Source organism: Trematomus bernacchii, unplaced genomic scaffold, assembly GCF_902827165.1.
Source record: "Trematomus bernacchii unplaced genomic scaffold, fTreBer1.1, whole genome shotgun sequence".
Lineage (NCBI taxonomy): Eukaryota > Metazoa > Chordata > Actinopteri > Perciformes > Nototheniidae > Trematomus > Trematomus bernacchii.
Window position 1 is genome coordinate 1,153,911 of NW_022987735.1, and position 18,617 is coordinate 1,172,527.

Below are 18,617 nucleotides of genomic sequence, written 5' to 3' on the forward strand. Positions count from 1 at the left end.
GATTTAAAGAACAGCAGGAACTGTATTAAGCCAATTGGTGAAAATACATGCTGGTTTACTGTAAAATATTTGATACAGTTTGATCTTTAAGAGACCAACACAACACTATAATATTACTTACTTACTTAAAGATGCATTAGGGAAATTAATCCACCTATATTTTAGTACTTTTTTTTGTTTTATTTTGCAAAAGCTAAGGTTGGTTCTTGCTGCCTTGAACAATGGATCAACTCTGGGATTACATTTGTTTGCAGCATTTACACATGCAGCGTTACTAATTGAAGGGCTTAATGTTGGTATGTTGACAAACCGAGGTCTGGATGAGTCGGCCCAGTCAACCAGATGTGAATAAACAGTCTGTTTTCTATTAAGTATCAGATTCTGGTGCATGAATCACAAAATAATAATTATTACAGCGTTACTGCTTAACAGCATGTATGTAGTAATATACTGCAACCGATACTGTCCTTGCATTTAATGTTTCTGACTTTGAATTCTTTCATTCTTTCAGACAAACAGCAATCATGTAAGTTATGCTTTCTTTACTATGTACTGTTTGTATTTGTATTTGTATTTGTAAAATTCAAGTAATTGTTTACAATGTTATGATGCTATCTCTCGTTTCTTTTCCTTCCAACATCATAATGTCTACCACAGACAGGTAAGTTATCTATATAATGATTGTATCTTATGAAAAAACAAATATACACTTACATACATTACATTGTGTACATAACTGCTAATTGTTACATAAATATTTTCTGCTTAATTTTTTGTAGCAGAAAAAATCAAAGATCTCTGCATCTCACAGACTGGCTCTCAAGGTATTATGTCTTTATGATAACATCTATATAAGTCTGATCCATGCCATATAGTTAATCAACCTGATTTATTTTATCCAATTTAGACCAAGCTGCTGAAAATGGCAGCTGAGATGTTGGAGAAGAAGAAGGAGGAAAAGAAGCAGGCGAGGGAAGCCACTCTGGCTGAGAGAGTCCCTCCACTCCAGCTGTCGGGTTTGTCCGTCCAGGACCTTCTGGTATGTGAAGGTCACTGCCGGTCAATCATTCTACAGTGAGTCCACATCAGGGAATTGTTCCATATGCATGCATTGCTCTGATGTTTATAGGTAACATGCATACAGTATGTTCATATGCAGTACGCGCATTAGAAGAGAGGTGCCTCACTGTCTACATTTTACATTGTCTGCATGTAGCTGACATTCTTTTTTTAGAGAAACATTTAATAAATCATATTAATAGAATACATATGATCTAAGACAAGGAATGGATACATTTTAAATACAACCATGACTGTAACAATCACCACACTAGTAATAAAAGACACCATACTCTTGGTTTGATGTTTCATAAATGACTTTGTGTTGCATCAACACAGTTTTAAACTTTGACATTTGCAACTGCGCAACATGCAAAGCCATTGAATGCTCGTCATTAAAGGTTCAACACACACAATCTGATTCTCTCTCTGTCTGCAGGCTCTGTGCAAAGATCTGCACCAAGAGATTGACGTGGTAGATGAAGAGAGTTATGACGTTGATGCCAAAGTGGTCAAAAATACTAAGGAGGTACATATTTATTATTTTCATTGGACTTACATGTTGATTTAATCCTTGCTTCATGGATGTGTTAACAAATGAAACCGTTCTTACAAATGAACAAGCTGCAGCATTTATTATTATTAGATATTTAGATATTATTATGATCTATTGATGAATGTATTTTCATTGGGACTGATTGGATTTTTGAAGGTGTTCATTTTTGTGTACCTTTCACTTACATTTGTCATTGTTTATTGCAGGTTGAACATCTTTCCATGAACATTATTGAGCTGAAGGGTGACATGAAGCGACCTGCTCTCAAGAGGGTGAAGGTCTCAGCTGACGCCATGCTGGGCGCTCTGCTGGGAGCTCTGCTTGGAGCTCTGCTGGGCGCTAAGGTCAAAGAGTCCGTGGACTTTAAGGCCAACCTGAAGACCGTGAAGAAAGAGGAGGAGAAGGTAAGTGTGGAATCTTAAACATCCGATTGTTTCAAGGCTGGGTTGACTCCTAGGTTTAGATTAGGTTTGAATTATAACACAATGCTTTGGTATTTCTTAATTTATTGGGGCTATTCTTAAAGAGCACAGCTTCACTGAGACATATTTTCTTCTTATGAACAGAAAGAGGAGGTCACTGACTGGCGTAAGAACGTGGAGGCCATGTCTGGTATGGAGGGCAGGAAGAAGCTGTTTGACGCTGGACAGTATATTTAGATTTTAAAAAGATGCACAGTTTAGGATATTAGGTTATTTACTACTTAACATAGGTCAACAGTGTATGTTTGAGTGTGTGTGCAGTATAGGCTTCAGAGGAAGTGTGTGTGTACAGCATAGACTACAGGAAGTTGTATATTTTGGAGATAAGTTAGTAGCATTCTGTCATCATGTAGTTGAAATGAAAAATACCAGTTTATGTGCTAAAACTAAATGCTTCTGATCAACAAAGAAAACTGGTGCCTGACTTTAACTTTTAAATATCTGCTTTATTATCCAATTGATTGATTGGACAAAGAAAAAGAAAAAATCTGGAACTGATTCTTTTGTGTTCTTTGCTGAACATTTTTTAAACTTTTAGACGATGATTTCATTGAAAGGGTCAACTTATTGTTTCAGTTTTAATCATTATTTTTAGCAGTCGTGTTGCTCGGTGCAGTGAACTGAACTTTAGCTGCTCCGTGTTTACTCTACTGAGGAGTTTATTGCGGCCCTGAACCTGCGACCTCTTTTATTTTAGACGTTTACAGTTTCAAAATGCAAATGTTACGGCTGCTTTGATTTACAAAGATGGTTTAACAACTTTGTTCTCAGCTGCTACTGTTGACAACTACCAAGCACCTATCTTCGGATTTGGGACTCACATCACATGCAATTTCAAGCCATTAAGTCACTGTTTGTCACTGCATTGTTCAAACATTACATTTTCTCACTCTTTCACAAATAAACGTAAATTACTTGAAAAAACGAAATAAAGTTAACTTAGGCACAATGGATCAAATGTTAGAATCATGACCATTATTTCTGGAAAACTATAGATAATTTGTTGAAATACTTTATAGTTATAACAATAAACTCTCTGTAGACAAACTCTGACATTTGTTTCACCAATTGGTCATTGTTTGCATAAAAACAAAATGGCCTGCAAATGTCTCTAAATAAAAGGCAGTATTTTTAATGGGCTAGCAGTGAAGGTCATAAAGCATTACAACTTAAGTTAGAAGGACAGGAGATTTTGCGGGTATTGTGTGAATGCAGCATAAACTAGTGGATGCTGATTGATGCATTATGGGAAATGTAGGCTTTGACCCATCAGACCTGACCATTCTTCATCTAATTTTCCCTTTGTGCGGAGGTGCAATATTAAATGACTTGAAAACTCAAGTACTTCAAGGTTTTATTTTAGAATAGTATTTGACCCCAGGTTAGAACTATTTTTGTTTAATCGTTCTGTGCCAATATGTCCTTACGTGAGGGCATAAGTTGCAGCCCTTTGAACCATGTGACTCCCTGTTCCAACAATGACGCAGATTGAACCATGGGCAGCTCAGTTTACAAACCATCAAGTCCTGACCAGCACCTGTCTGTGTTCCTCTGCTCGACTAAATAAAACATGACTGATTTTTGGCTTTGTTTTTACCTCCAAGGTGGTCCTTTAATGTGTTATCAGAAACGCTGTCACAATATCTGTTTTATCTGCAGGATTATCAACGAGATATCTATTGAAAAATAATGCTATCAGTCAAAGTCAACTTAGTTTATTGTTTGTTTTGTCTCTTTTTTGGCTTACAGTATAATTTACATTTAAAATACAAGTGTAACCATAACTGGACAAAAACTAAAATTACACTAAGATAAAGAGGCACAGATTTATTATGGCTGTATTATTTACAATATATCGTTCGTGTTTTTTTTAAATACCGCAGTTACTTACTTAAACTTACTTATTGGATGCTGTGGTCAAAGTAAGAAAATAGCTCCATTTCAATTGGTGCAAGGGGACAAGTAACAGTATCTCATTCATTTGCAATATTTAGATCTCCATTTTGTTGATTCAGTTGCAAATTGGAAATGAACAAAGCAATATCATAGTTATGATTTCGGCCGCTTGAAAAACAGATATGTGATATGGTCTTTAAAACAGTCTCAGTTAGGATGCCTATAGATGGACATCTTGAGGCGGTCAAGATCACACTTGGACAGAGCTGTTTGTTCTATTAATAAATTATCACAACCACTTAATGCTGAAACTCTACGCTGATTTCTTCCTTCTGTTTGACTCCTTAACAATGTTATCCAAATGTCCAAAAACTAGCCCCGGTCAAATGTGAATGGGTGACGCTGACCCAGCATGCACTCAGAGGGTCCGCGGGTAATGTCTCTTTAAATTCTCACTGTCACTTCCCTCAACAGGTGTTTTTAATTTACACAGGATACTCAAGTGTTTGAGTTTTATCACCTCCTTTCCTGTGTGATATTGTGGGGATGCTATGTGCGACACTAAATACCACTGTTGGTGGACAGAGAGGAGTCTATTTTTGTGGGCCATTCACACTAGGCAATGACACTATAAATCTGATTTCTGGTAGTCTAGGAGTCCATTGCTGCCTCCCTCACACACACTTTTCTTCAGTGTGGAGGCCTAAGGAGTTGTTTCAGCTTCACTAAGGTACAGAGTTGCTTGTATGTTTTAGAATAAACTTGGTAGGCATGTGGACATAATCTGGGAATTGGGAGTAATTTCTCAGCATGCTGCGAGTTAAAACAATTAACTTGTAATAAGGAAAATCTTTTATTCAGATTATTGCTTGACTTGACTTTGTTGTATTATTGGAATTCTGTATTAATGTCAATTATAACATTGTCAGTTTGCACGCCTGTGGATTATCTGGACATTCACCTTTTTTGCCACCTATGCAGAGACTCTTGTGAGTTATGCACGTCTACTGACCCGGCACACACTTGTGAATGTGACACAAATGCTTTTACATTTTTGGAAGATGTATCCTAAACCGATGCATACTAAATCTGCACTGGACTTATAATTACATTTAGTTGTAACATGTTTTTTAGGGTGGTCCGTAGTGCCATGTACATTTTCGAATTCATTTATTTTAAGCTCCAACCAGCGACATTTGTTATGATAGTCAAGAAAACTCTCCTGGTGAATTTTATTCAAATTCCAACAACATTTACCCCTCCCTCATCAACCTTGAAGTTTAGCCTCACGTAGGGTGGTCCTTAAAATTGAAAGTCGGAAAGTCTAAGCTCCAACCCCCAGAATTCATTCTATTAGTCAAGACAACTCTCCTGGTGAATTTGTTCCTTAATCTGACAACATTTACCCCTCCCTCATCAACCTTGAAGTTTAGCCTCAGTTGCAGCACCGTGGCTGCTGGTGTGGCAGCCCAGGTCGATGAGGGGGGGGGGGGGTACATGTTGTCAGAATGAGGAAAACATTCACCAGGAGAGTTTTCTTGACTAATAGAATGAATTCTGGAGGTTGGAGCTTAGACTTTCCGACTTTCAATTTTAAGGACCACCCTAATGTTTTTACATTTGGAACAATAATCATTTCATCCTTGTGATTCTCTTTATTTGAATGAAGTATATTATTCTGGGTTATTACTTAGAAAGCTAAATGTAAATTATGACAGAAGTACTTTGGTAGGTTAAGTTTAGTTTAGTTTAAAAAGCACAACAATCGTAAACCAGCGCTGGGGCAACAGTAAATAACTCTTTGCAGGCTTAATGGGCCAGTGAATGTTTGGGGTGGGTGACACACTTTGACAAGGGAGGTTAAAACAATCATCAATCTTTAGAAAACAGCTGAATTTAAAAGCTTTGACTTCACTCTGTAAGCATTAAATGCATGATGGTTTAATGTTATCAAAGTCACCGTTTTCACGTTCTGCAAAAATACTTATTTTCTTTTCCCTATTCTAGTGCGGGACAATCATGTCTGAGTGAGTATAATTGCTTCTGGTTTATTTGATTGTGTTCATTTATAACCTTCGTATAATGTAAACTATGTTTGGATATGTAACTAAGTTGGCATCTTTTTCTCTCTCTTTGTGAATGCTTCAACAGAGTGAGTATGCAATCTCTTTCCTTCAATCCCTATTTTTTGTTTTTCTATTTATCTATAAATGCAATTTAAAAAAGATCATATGCAATTTGCTGTATGTATATTTATATGGAGTGTTTCTTATGTCTGAATTATAGAAACACAAATCAAAGATCTCCTCCTCTCGAAGGCTGGGGTTGAAGGTACGTTTGTCTTTATTTGAGATGTAATATACAGTTTATGTTAGATGCTTTATTAATTATGATGAAATTGACTTGAGACATTGGAGTGCATTACTTTGTATGCACTTTAAAGGTAGGGTAGGTAAGTTTGAGAAACCGGCTCGAGATACACTTTTTGTTATATTCCATGGAATGCTCTTAACATCCCGATAGCAATGAATATCTTAAGTGCTTTGACAAAAAATCCATAAAGAAATGTCATCTGTGGAAGCCGTAGTACTGTAAAAAGTACGACCAATCATTTTAGCCGGCCCGGCTAAAATAACTGGATGGCCTACCTGCCTGTCAGCCTTCCATCTGTGCACAAACTTATCTCGTGCCCTCATTGGTCATGTGCGCGTTCGTGTGTGTTGGAGGAGGGGCTCTGTAAGGAAGTGGCAGATTTTCTCCGGTTGTGTATTTTCTAGGGCTGTCAGTCGATTAAAATATTTAATCGCGATTAATCGCATGATTGTCCATAGTTAATCGCGATTAATCGCAAATTAATCGCACATTTTTTATCTGTTCTAAATGTACCTTAGAGGGATATCTTTCAAGTTTTTAATACTCTTATCAACATATGAGTGGACAAATATGCTTTATATGTTTGTTTATTATCATTTGAACAATGACAAATATTCTCATGAATATTAAACACAACAACCTCTGAACATTACAAATATTCGCCTCAATTCAACCTAGAACCTCTCTCATACAATACTGTGTGTGTGTGTGTGTGTGTGTGTGTGTGTGTGTGTGTGTGTGTGTGTGTGTGTGTGTGTGTGTGTGTGTGTGTGTGTGTGTGTGTGTGTGGTGTGTGTGTGTGTGTGTGTGTGTGTGTGTGTGTGTGTGTGTGTGTGTGTGTGTGGAGACACTGTGATGGATCGTTGAGCTATGTGCAGCTCAAGGCATATATGCTCGAATGGGAGCTGCCTGGACGCTGCAATAATGTTGCGCGTACTATCCGTGCTGAGTGTGCTGACTTTTCGTACAATGTCACACTGTCTGGCTACCTGCATAAAGTCAAGTGCTCGGCGCAGTTGTCGGCGAAATGTCATTGAAACAGCTCCTTATATCCGTTAGCGCAGCTAGCTAGCACCAGATGCTAACAACAACAACACGTAAGGTGTGCCTCGCTCGCGCGAGTCGCGCCACACATACACACTCCCTCCCGGTCCTCCCGATGGCCAGTCCGGGCCTGCCAGTGAGCGTGGAAGTGTGGTCTGCCACAAGCGGGCGGCAGGAGCGGGGCTGTCAGCATCAGCTTGTCGATGGTATTTTACACACGATGCGCTCTGAAACTACGGCGGCCGAGGACAAAAAATACACATGCGTTAATCGCGTTAAAATAATTAGTGGCGTTAATTTTTTTTTGCGTTAACGCGTTATTAACGCGTTAACTTGACAGCCCTAGTATTTTCAAATTCTAGCGCACTCGAGCTGGTTTCTCAAACTTACCTACCCTACCTTTAAAGGTAGGCCATCCAGTTATTGTAGCCGGGGGCCGGCTAAAATGATTGGTCGTGCTTTTTACAGTACTACGGCTTCCACAGATGACATTTTTTATGGATTTTTTGTCAAAGCACTTAAGATATTCATTGCTATCGGGATGTTAAGAGCATTCCATGGAATATAACAAAAAGTGTATCTCGAGCCGGTTTCTCAAACTTACCTACCCTACCTTTAAGAACAATAGTAATATAACCTATTTTTTTTTTTTAAATGTACTTAACTCGTTGTCAATTTTAACATAAAGTTACAAAAACGTTGGATATTGAGGACTTTTGTTTTACTCGGTCAAGAGATCCCAATAAAAGCTAAAAGTGATTTCCTTATGTTGATGTTTTGTTCTGTAGATCAGACTGCTGACAGTGGCAGCTCAGATGCTGCAGGACGAGACGGAGCAGAAGCTGAAGGAGAAAGAAGCGGCTCTGACAGAAAGAGTTCCTCCTCTTAGCATGTCTGGTCTGTCTCTGCAAGAGCTTCAGGTATTTACCTGTATTCACATCGTCCAACACAAACACTCTCTCTCACTTATCCAATTCTTTCCATTTAAGTCTATCATGATATTCTGACACCACTAGAGGGTGTGTTTCTCCTTTTCTTACAGGATTTTTGCAAAGACTTGAACCACAAGATCGATGTTGTGGATGAGGAGTGGTACGATATCAGTCTCAAGGTGTCCAAAAATGAGAAAGAGGTGAGCATCTCAAGAATAAATAGAAAGATAAAGTGATACAAGTGGACATGTATGTATAGTTTATTCATCCAGTAACTCTACTATGAACACAGGGTCACACCATAAAAGAGCTTTAAAGGTAGGGTAGGTAAGAATGGAGAAACCAGCTCGAGTGCGCTAGAATTTGAAACTACGCAGCTGAAAAAAAATCTGCCCCTTCCTTCAGACTTCCTTACAGAGCCCCTCCCAGGGTTCTTACGGTCATTAAAAACCTGGAAAAGTCATGGAAATACAAAATGCTAATTCCAGGCCCTGGAAAAGTTATGGAAAACAATATTTTTCCCAACGTTTTGGAAAAGTCATGGAAATGTTGCATCAAATATAATTTATATTTTATCTAATCGCCAAAATAGTAATACTATAATGATAATAAGTTATAAATACTGTATCGTATAGTAATGAAACGTAAAATGGCATTTAACTGACGAGGTATTTTGCTGGTGAGAGATTTTAGTTGCTTTAGCCTGTAGAAGCTAGTAAGTTAAAAAGTTAAAATAAACCATTTTCAGTGGTATCGCTGAGAAAGAGTAATTTGTTTGCTCATGGAAAATTAGGTAAAGGTCATGGAGAAGTCATTGAAAATCATTGGTGAAAAAGTGTATGAACCCTGCCCTCCTCCAACACACACAAACGCGCACATGGCCAATGAGGGCACGAGATAAGTTTGTGCACAGATGGAAGGCTGACAGGCAGGTAGGCCATCCAGTTATTTTAGCCGGGCCGGCTAAAATGATTGGTCGTGCTTTTACAGCGCCACGGCTTCCACAGATGACATTTGTATGTATTTATTGTCAAAGCATTTCATATATTCATTGCTATCGGGATGTTAAGAGTATTCCATGGAATATAACAAGTGTTTCTGAAGTGAATTACCTACCCCACCTTTAAGTGAATAGACACTGCCTCCGAGTGGCAGCACAGAGACATAACAGAAACTAATGCTTAAAGCCTGATGCACTCTTAGCATTCAACATACAGTATATAAATAAGGGTTAGATCATCTGCAGAAAGATTAGCTTTTTATCAAATATGTGGTATTGAGCGATCTGAGTTATTAATTGATTATTTGAACAAACATATACAAACAAAATCTGAATAGTTTAGGACCCTAGAAACTCAAGATCCACGTATAAGCTTTTGACCACAACTTGTTTAATCTTATTCAACTGTATCGCCGGTGGAAGTCTGCAAGAGTTGTTTGATGGTTTGAGATTTGTCTAAATACATTTCAAGGCTGCTTCCAGCTCTCAATTTTGGATAAATAACAAATAGACATATTGATAACTCTCAGTGTTTATAAATCCATATATGGATGTGAAGAAGTGATCAGGTCGAAAATAACTTCCCTTTGGTTTCATGTAAATGAATCAATACTGTAGTAGTTTGGGTTCATTCTTGACTCACAGTGGTGGAATGGCATCAGCACGTGACTTTTTCTGAATTGATCCCCTGAACAGATTGAAAACATGAAACTGAAGATCACTGAGATCCAGAGTAAGTTCAAGAAGCCGACCCTGAGGAGAGTGAAGATCTCAGCTGAAGCCATGCTGAGCGTTCTGCTGGGCTCCAAACACAAGGAGACCATCGACTTCAAGGCCAGCCTCAAAACGGTCAAGAAGGAAGAGGAAAAGGTACGCCTGGCTTTTGCTTCAGGGTCATGGAAACCTTCAGGTTACAGCCCATTGGATTCAAATGATCTGTTTCCTCTTGCCTGTGTTTCATTCCAACAGAAGCATGTGTAAATAATCTGTTGCAGTGTTTGGTGCAGGAATTTATTTATTATTCTTATATTTACAAGCAAATGTATTCTCCAACACGGTGTGTGTATTTGTGTTGTACAATATGGTTGCAAATACTTATGTTTCAATCACTTTCAAATCATCATTTGTTCACCCCACAGAAAGAGGAGGTGACTGACTGGCGTAAGAACGTGGACGCCATGTCTGGTATGGACGGCAGGAAGAAGATGTTTAACGCCGGGCAGTAGATTCTGTATCAATATTGGATCATGATCATTCAATGGATTGATGGATCATTACAGCCCTTTTTGTTTGAATAATTGCTTAACTTTGCTGACTGTCTTACCTTTATTATATTGATTGAGGAATTAAAAGTTGGACAACTACCCTTAAAACCAGGATAGACTTGCTCGTTTTAATATTATAGTTATAAAGGAGAGCAACTGTTTATCTAAAGCATATTTTAAGTTGAGGATTTAGGGAATAGTAAAACTGATTTCTTAGTCACTTACAGCTTTGTATTAGAGTTGGGCCTGTAGAATAGAGTATAGAGGAGAGTATATAGAATAGAAAGCCTTTATTGTCATTGTACAAAAAACGAGATTTGTAGTACAACGCTGTCCCAAGTGCAGACAAACAATAAAAACACGCCAGTAGGACAGATTGACGTAAAAAATCGAACAGGGGGGAATAAATAGTTAAGAAGAATGGCGTGAAAAGATATAAAGGGAATTAAAAAAAAACGCATATAAGTAAAATAATTGAATGAGTATATCACTTAAGACTATAGGCTTGGTGGCCTGAGGTAGAAACTGTAGAACTGTAGTTCTCCTCTGCGGCCATGTGATGGCAGCAGAACTCTTTAAACCATCTCTCAGACACTTGTAGAGCTTCAGGATAATATATTGACTGTGGAGAGACATTGTTTGTAATAAACAACTGCTAGTTTGTTATCTGCTGAGATACATGTAGATCAAGCTTGTCAGACGTTCAAAATGTATTGCCTATTAAATGCTAAAGATTAAACAGCATGATTGCAGTCTGTGTCATGTTTTTGGAGTGGGCATATGTGATCTTAATGTTGGTTGATGTACTTGATACAAACATGAAACCAGCAATAAATAAAAATATATCAATCCTGCAATTGTTTTTCTCATCTGTGTAACCGATTTAAATGTATTTCGGAACAACTTCAATTTCTCAAACCTATCTCTGGCTCCTTTGAACTCCACCACCCGGTCTTCCTTAACGAGGAGACGGGGACATTAAGAAAGCATCACAGGAGGACATTCCCAAGAAAGATTCACACCTCATACATGTGAGATGTGAGGGACGCAGTGCAAGAATGGTGCGGACAGAGGGTCTATTTTAGTAAGCCACTCACATGGCCGCTGGAATCTATATATCTACCCTCTTTCTGCGCTTCTCCTCTCAGAAAAAGACGCCTTTGAGTATCTGTCTCCTGCTAAGGTAAGAGGTTTTGTTTTGAAGTATTACAGAACATGAAGGGATTGAACAGCTAACGTAGGCTTTTTATTGCAACACAAAATCATATTAGAAATGAGAAAAGAAAGTGTAATTTTTCAACTCAAACAGCTTGTTTGTTTGTCCACCTATACTTCCTTACAACTGACTGTTTTCTTTCTAAAACTATCTCACTTTACAAACAATTCCTCTTACACTCAAGAGTCTTTTTTGCTTAGATAAAAAAATCAGTTGGTTTAAATTTAAAACTAATCACAGTGTGGATTTATTATATTTATGTATGTCATTGCAACCTTGTCACATTGATTATTATTTTGTCATTTTGTGGTATTGAGCTGTACATTTAAGAATGTGTTTGCTGTTACAATACAGGGATATAAGATATTAAATAAAAACAACATGCATCAGGCCACTTATACCACCAACCATTATGGTCTTGATTGATGATTTGTCTGGTAATTATATTTTTGGCAATGTTTGAGAGAGTATTTTTGAAGGTGTCAGTTTGACCTCTTGACAATGTCATACATTGTTTGTGTCCTCTCCTATACAACTGCAACCTATACAGTAGGATGTCTTAATCCAATGTGTTGAATGTTGCTTTGCTTCTGTTAAAGTTCATTAGTTGAGCTTCATGTGTGTAAAATAGTCTTATTCCTTTCTTCTCTAGATAAAATTAACAAGGGTAAACATACAACTGCAACCATGTCTGAAGGGTAAGCTATATCTTATTTACTTTCACCGCACCATCACTCAAATGATATTAAAAGAAGTTCAACGAGTGTAACAAACTGCACCTTTTCTCTTTCTCTTCTTGAAATACATCACCTTCTTAATTGGATAAGGGGTGCGGTAAGTTGATTTTACTATGAAAAAGTCATGTACCTTGACTATTTGTGGAATTGATTGACTTAACACTTGTATAATAAGGAAATACTGTAAAAATACAATATAATGAAACGTTTAAATATGAAGGGTAAAGTCAAATTCAACTCAGGCTGTAGTCAGAATTGCACAAAGTGTCATTGTGTTGGTTGTTGAATTGTAAAGAGACTAATGTGCAAAACCTGCATGTACATAGAAACTGTGTGCTGCTTTATATTGAAATGTTTTCCAGAGATTTGATATGAATGACGTCTTTTTTTCCAGAAACCAAAGCCAAAGATCAGTGCATCTCGCAGACTGTTCTTGAAGGTAACTTATGGCAAATAGTGTGAAAGCAAGGCTTCAACATATTCTCTGGTTGACTGAAGTGTAATTCTTTACATGTATGTACACCAGACCAAGCTGCTAAAGAAGGCCATGACTTTGCTGGAAAACGACATACAAATGAAGAAAGAGGAACGAGAGAGAGTCCTCTCTGAGAGAGTCCCACAACTGCAGCTGTCCGGCCTGTCTCTGCAGGATCTACAGGTAGCCTACATTTATCATTGAGTCATTTCACTCCATATAATTACATATATTTGGGGGGTTTTGGTTCTAAGTCAACAGTAAATTACTGTCTGAACACTTTGAGCAGATCGCTTTTTCCACATCGCCTTCTAATGTTATCTACCCGCAAGCAGGTGCCCAATTACAATCAAGGTGAATGTTATTACGTTTTTGGAGCTCAAAGCATTTCAACTTATATTTAAAAAAACCTCAACAGCAATGCCACCTGCCAAGAACAATGTTTTTTTTTCAGAATAATCTTCAACACTTTAAGGGACGATTAGAAAATACTTCCATGAAAGCTTTCCACAGCCAAGTCCTCAGATAAATTATAAATGTATAAATAAACATTCTACAACAATTTATATAAATTATTATGGCATATTTTATAAATAATTTTGAGAGCATTTGCATATTGCAGAACTAAATAAAGTGTGGTGTACTGGAGAAGTGTTTTGCGATGTGTTTTTATTGTGATATGCTTAGAACAAATCCCTGCCCATACACATGCAGCCCTGTCTTTGTGTTTGCATTGTTACTGTATCAGTGTTGCTATCAAGTCATACGGGCAAGTTGTACTTATACATTCAGGGAATTGTTACTTAAATGAGTGTAATACTTTATAAGTTTCTATCAACAGAATTTTTGTAAAGAGCTGCACCAGAAGACTGATGTGGTTGATGAAGAGCGGTACGACGTTAATTCTAAAGTGTCGAAATGTAGTATTGAGGTAAGTCATCTTTGTGAATTACTGCTTGAGTTCTATCCTTTTTCACAAGCGTATCAGACACACATATTGTTTGTCCCCAATATTTGAGGGTGTGTCTGTCATTTGTTTTGGGAAAAAGATACAGGACCTGTCTCAGAAGATCTTTGAGTTGAAGGGCAAGATGAAGAGGCCGGCCCTGAAGAGGGTGAGGGTCTCAGCTGACGCCATGCTGGGGGCTCTGCTGGGCGCTAGGGTCAAAGAGTCCGTGGACTTCAAGGCCGCCCTGAAGACTGTGAAGAAAGAGGAGGAGAAGGTAAGGGCTGCTGTTTCATTATTATAGTCAATATTACTATAAAATGATTAGTTTCTATCTTACTTAATGTATCTAACTTGTACTGTTATTCTGTTATGCACTGGTAGTGTTACTTCTTATACACTTTAAGTTCACACTTTTGTGTTTTTATCCTTATGTTTTTGTCATTATTGAGCAATATCTGGCTAATTAATTTATTCAGGGCTTAATAAAGTTATATTTTCTCTTCACTGAGAATAGTCCACTCTGTCAGGGCTCGGTTTTTTTGTCCTGTTAAAACACATCACATATTATATAACAAATATTATTTTCTGTTATTTTAGCAAGGAAGCTATGAAATAATACTTCATCATTACACATCGATTGTAGTCCAGGCTGTAGGTTTTATTTTAACTTTAGAAACGACACATTTGATAAAAAATCAAAATCAAATTAACACCAATTATATAATATATATATATATATATATATAAAGATGGAGTTGTGAAACTTGCTTAAAAAAGGTCAGAATTAGAAAGAGTGACAACGTTTTTAAAGCATGTGTAAATAATCTGTTGCAGTGTTTAGTGCAGGAATTTATTTATTATTCTTATATTTACAAGCAAATGTATTCTCCAACACGGTGTGTGTATTTGTGTTGTACAATGTGGTTGCAAATACTTATGTTTTAATCACTTTCAAATCATCATTTTTTCACCCCACAGAAAGAGGAGGTGACTGACTGGCGTAAGAACGTGGACGCCATGTCTGGTATGGACGGCAGGAAGAAGATGTTTAACGCCGGGCAGTAGATTCTGTGGCGAATTTCTTTATGAAAATGTTTGCTGCTCTAAAATGGATGGAGCCCTGTGACTATCGTTTACTTTATAACGACAGTGAATTACGTACATTAAAGATCAGGTTGACAAGTAGGTTTTGGCACAGGCCATGAACATATCATAACTTTTGGCTGTTCAGTTCTCCTGTAGTGATGTGACTGGCTTGTTTATTGACCTCTGTTATATTCAACAATAAACAGGCCTAAATAGTCTGCTAAATAATATGTGTCTTTTAAATCATGGCTTTAGATGACAACATAAACACATTTGCTTGAATTTAATGATGGGGGCAGTTTTTGGTTCATGGAGTTAGATAAAGTAAGCATCGTGGGAAATGAATATGGCATTAAACTAAGACATATTGAAGAGAAGACATGTGAATTGTATATCAAGTAATAAAATCTAAATGAGATTGCTCTAATGAGAAAAGTCATCTTTGTCTTAAACTGGCAATATGTTTAAGTATGCTCACACTTGTAGTTGTATGAATCATTTAAGGGTCTGATGGTAAACTGTATATGATTTTAGCAAATTAGATTTAGAATTTTCCCATGTGGTTAAATGACCTATTAACATAACAGGTGCTGGTTTACACAAAACGTATTAGATTTAATCAGAAATACAGTTGGGAAACTACTTCTGCTGTTATATGGGAGTTCATCCCTGTAACCCAATTCTGTATTATGGGACATTGTACGGTGGCTGAGAAGTGCAATCGACAATTACAAAGTGTGAAACACTTTAACAAAGCTTGAGACAAATTTACATTTTCTAAAACAAATTTACATTTTCGAAAACAAAATTACATTAGCGAAACACTTTTACCAAAGAAAAAACAATTTAACATTAACAAAAACAAAATAACAAGTGTCGAAACACTTTAACATTTGCCGAAACACTTTAACAAACTAGAGAATCAAACCGGAAAGGGAATGTCCATCATACCAGAAGCGACGTGCAAGTGATTGACAAACTTAAGTTTGTTTTGGCTGATAGACCGCCGGTACCTATGGACGGCACGAGTGTGTTTATGGTCGTTAAACATGTTTTGTCCGTTCTGTGGAAACCACCTGGGCCACGTGACACGGTTTTGCTCATCACGATATACTTTCTCGTGCGCACGAGATACGTTCTCGTGCACACAAGAAAGTTACAGGTTCGCCAAGTAGGAAGTGGAGCTGTGCCTTTTACACACAGCCTTCGATGTGTTTACCTTCATTATACAGCTAAAGATCAACTGCAGGCTACTTTGTTTTAAACACACACACACCTCTACACACACACACACACACACCTCTACACACATCGAACTGCCCGATTATTCCCCCTATTACTCGTTTTATGAAGGAAATGTCCGGTCCACAAGGCGCATGACGTGTGTGTTTGTGCTCTGCTCAGCTCCGCTCTGTGTGTGTGTGTTCGGTGTGTTTGTGAATGTCCGACACCGGCATTTGTTTTCAAATTACCATGAACAGTAATTTACACACATCTGGCCAACTCCATAGGTATATGTGTGTGTTCCCAAATGAAATAAATGTGTTTAATCTCGATGTAGTGCTCAGTGCTGTCGGAGTGCAGGGGAACACTGCGGTCAACTCAGCCGTCTCTCGCGTTTGATTGGTCAAATCAGCAGCTCTTCATTTTTGAGTGCGCGATTAATAGCGCCTTTACGGTAATTGGCCGAGAAGCGGCACTGACTGAGTACAAGAGTAAAATAATGCATGTTTTTGTGCTATATTTGCGATAAAAATGATTTTTAGCCCTAAGTTCTTAATAAAATTGGTACTGTTGGACTCAGTACTTGTTAGACTACTACCAAAATACAATGAAGTACTTTTACTGTGTACTTTTTGAGTAATACTCTGTCAAACTCCCCTCCTGAGTACAATCATTCATGTATTTTGCTATATTTGTGGAGGGATAAAATTATTTGTTACCATAAGTTCTACATGAAATTGATACTGTTGGACTCAGTACTTGTTAGACTACTAGCACAAGTATAATCAAGTATTTTTACTCTGTACTTTTTGAGTAATACTTGGTTAAACTCCTGTCCTGAGTACAATAATTCATAGTTTATATACAATACAGGAATTATTGTAGGAGTTTGACCGAGTATTAATCAAAAAGTATACAGTAAAAATACTTGATTGTACTTGTGCTAGTAGCTAGTCCAAGTAGTACTGAGTCCAACATCAATTTCATGTAGAACTTTTTATTTTTATTTTATTAAAAACTTATGGCTAAAGATCATTTTATCTCTCATCAAATATAGCAGAAGTGGCATGATTTTGTTCTCAGGAGGGGACTTTGAGAGAGTATTACCCAAAAGGTACACAGTAAAAGTACTTCATTTCATTGTTGGTAGTCAAACTAGGACTGAGTCAAACAGTGTCAGTTTTATTAAGAACTTATGGTACAAATTATTTGTATCGCAAATCAAGCAGAAAAAACATGCATTATTTTATTCTTGTACTAGCGTCAGTGCCGCTTCTCGGCGATTACCGTAAAGGCACGATTAATTGCGCAAACGCGAGAGACGGCTGAGTTGACCGCATTACGGACGACAGTATCTTAATATCTTCTGAAAATAAATGCGAGTGTCACACACACACACACACACACACGCCCGCCCTGGTGACCGGACATCTCCTTCATAAGACGAATAATAATAAGGCGTAATAATTGGGCAGTTCGATGTGTGTGTATAGGTGTGTGTGTGTGTGTGTGTGTGTGTGTGTGTGTGTGTGTGTGTGTGCGTGTGTGTGTGTGTGTGTGTATAGAGTTGTGCGTGGTTAAAACGAAGCAGCCTGCAGTCGCTCTTTAGCTGTCGAATGAAGGTAAACGCTGTGTGTAAAAGGCACAGCTCCACTTCCTACTTGGCGAACCTGTAATATCGTGATGAGCAAAACCATGTCACTTGGCCCAGGTGGTTTCCACAGAACGGACAAAACATGTTTACCGACCATAAACAAACATGTTTAACGACCATAAACACACTCGTACCGTCCATAGGTACCGGCGGTCTATCAGCCAAAACAAACTTAAGTTTGTGTCAATCACTTGCACGTCACTTCTGGTATGATGGGCATTCCCTTTCCGGTTTGATTCTCTAGTTTGTTAAAGTGTTTCGGCAAATGTTAAAGTGTTTCGGGAAATGTTAAAGTGTTTCGGGAAATGTGTTTCGACACTTGTACATTTGTTTTATAAAATGTAATTTTGTTTTTATAAAATGTAAATTTGTTCTCGCTTTGTAAAAGTGTTTCGCATCTTGTTAATTTGTTTTTGTTAATGTTAAATAGTTTTTTCTTTGGTAAAAGTGTTTCGCTAAAGTAATTTTGTTTTAGAAAATGTAAATTTGTTTTATAAAATGTTAATTTGTCTCAAGCTTTGTTAAAGTGTTTCACACTCTGTAATTGTCGATTGCACTTCTCAGCCACCGTACATTGTTTAGAGTCACAAACAAATCACTGAGAAAAATGAATATTAGTAGCCTTTAAATAATAGGAAAATATGGCCTCAAGTGCGTAACTGTCAAGGA

At 37.5% G+C, this 18,617-nt stretch overlaps 3 protein-coding genes and 1 long non-coding RNA gene across 4 annotated transcripts; all 4 read left to right on the top strand.

The window, feature by feature from the left end:
- The first annotated feature begins 290 nt into the window (after positions 1-290).
- On the top strand, positions 291-2,274 carry LOC117494942 (troponin I, slow skeletal muscle-like). The gene is made up of 6 exons (XM_034145953.1): positions 291-296; positions 780-824; positions 908-1,039; positions 1,499-1,588; positions 1,822-2,019; positions 2,188-2,274. The coding sequence occupies exons 1-6, from the start codon at positions 291-293 to the stop codon at positions 2,272-2,274; spliced, it is 558 nt and encodes a 185-aa protein (XP_034001844.1).
- A 2,342-nt stretch (positions 2,275-4,616) lies between these two features.
- On the top strand, positions 4,617-6,020 carry LOC117494986. The gene is made up of 3 exons (XR_004557144.1): positions 4,617-4,723; positions 4,923-4,982; positions 6,001-6,020. It is a non-coding gene; the product is annotated as an uncharacterized LOC117494986 (long non-coding RNA).
- Positions 6,021-6,261: 241 nt separating this feature from the next.
- Positions 6,262-11,461, top strand: LOC117494985 (troponin I, slow skeletal muscle-like). The gene is made up of 5 exons (XM_034146033.1): positions 6,262-6,324; positions 8,199-8,330; positions 8,453-8,542; positions 10,039-10,212; positions 10,482-11,461. Exons 2-5 carry the CDS (start codon positions 8,226-8,228, stop codon positions 10,566-10,568), a joined length of 456 nt encoding a protein of 151 aa, XP_034001924.1. The 5' UTR covers positions 6,262-6,324; positions 8,199-8,225; the 3' UTR covers positions 10,569-11,461.
- A 1,023-nt stretch (positions 11,462-12,484) lies between these two features.
- LOC117494983 (troponin I, cardiac muscle-like) lies at positions 12,485-15,482 on the top strand. Its single transcript, XM_034146031.1, has 7 exons — positions 12,485-12,521; positions 12,651-12,657; positions 12,955-12,999; positions 13,087-13,218; positions 13,877-13,966; positions 14,085-14,258; positions 14,963-15,482. Exons 1-7 carry the CDS (start codon positions 12,511-12,513, stop codon positions 15,047-15,049), a joined length of 546 nt encoding a protein of 181 aa, XP_034001922.1. The 5' UTR covers positions 12,485-12,510; the 3' UTR covers positions 15,050-15,482.
- Positions 15,483-18,617: the final 3,135 nt, after the last annotated feature.

Bases quoted from the DNA above. Each gene is read 5' to 3' on its own strand.
- LOC117494985 (XM_034146033.1), top strand. From the start codon at position 8,226: ATGCTGCAGGACGAGACGGAGCAGAAGCTGAAGGAGAAAGAAGCGGCT. The intron at 8,331-8,452 runs GTATTTACCTGT...CTTTTCTTACAG, and splicing joins TGTCTCTGCAAGAGCTTCAG to GATTTTTGCAAAGACTTGAA. The intron at 10,213-10,481 runs GTACGCCTGGCT...TTCACCCCACAG, and splicing joins TCAAGAAGGAAGAGGAAAAG to AAAGAGGAGGTGACTGACTG.
- LOC117494942 (XM_034145953.1), top strand. The intron at 825-907 runs GTATTATGTCTT...TATCCAATTTAG, and splicing joins CTCACAGACTGGCTCTCAAG to ACCAAGCTGCTGAAAATGGC. The intron at 1,040-1,498 runs GTATGTGAAGGT...CTCTGTCTGCAG, and splicing joins TGTCCGTCCAGGACCTTCTG to GCTCTGTGCAAAGATCTGCA.
- LOC117494983 (XM_034146031.1), top strand. The intron at 13,000-13,086 runs GTAACTTATGGC...TATGTACACCAG, and splicing joins CTCGCAGACTGTTCTTGAAG to ACCAAGCTGCTAAAGAAGGC. The intron at 13,967-14,084 runs GTAAGTCATCTT...TTTGGGAAAAAG, and splicing joins TGTCGAAATGTAGTATTGAG to ATACAGGACCTGTCTCAGAA.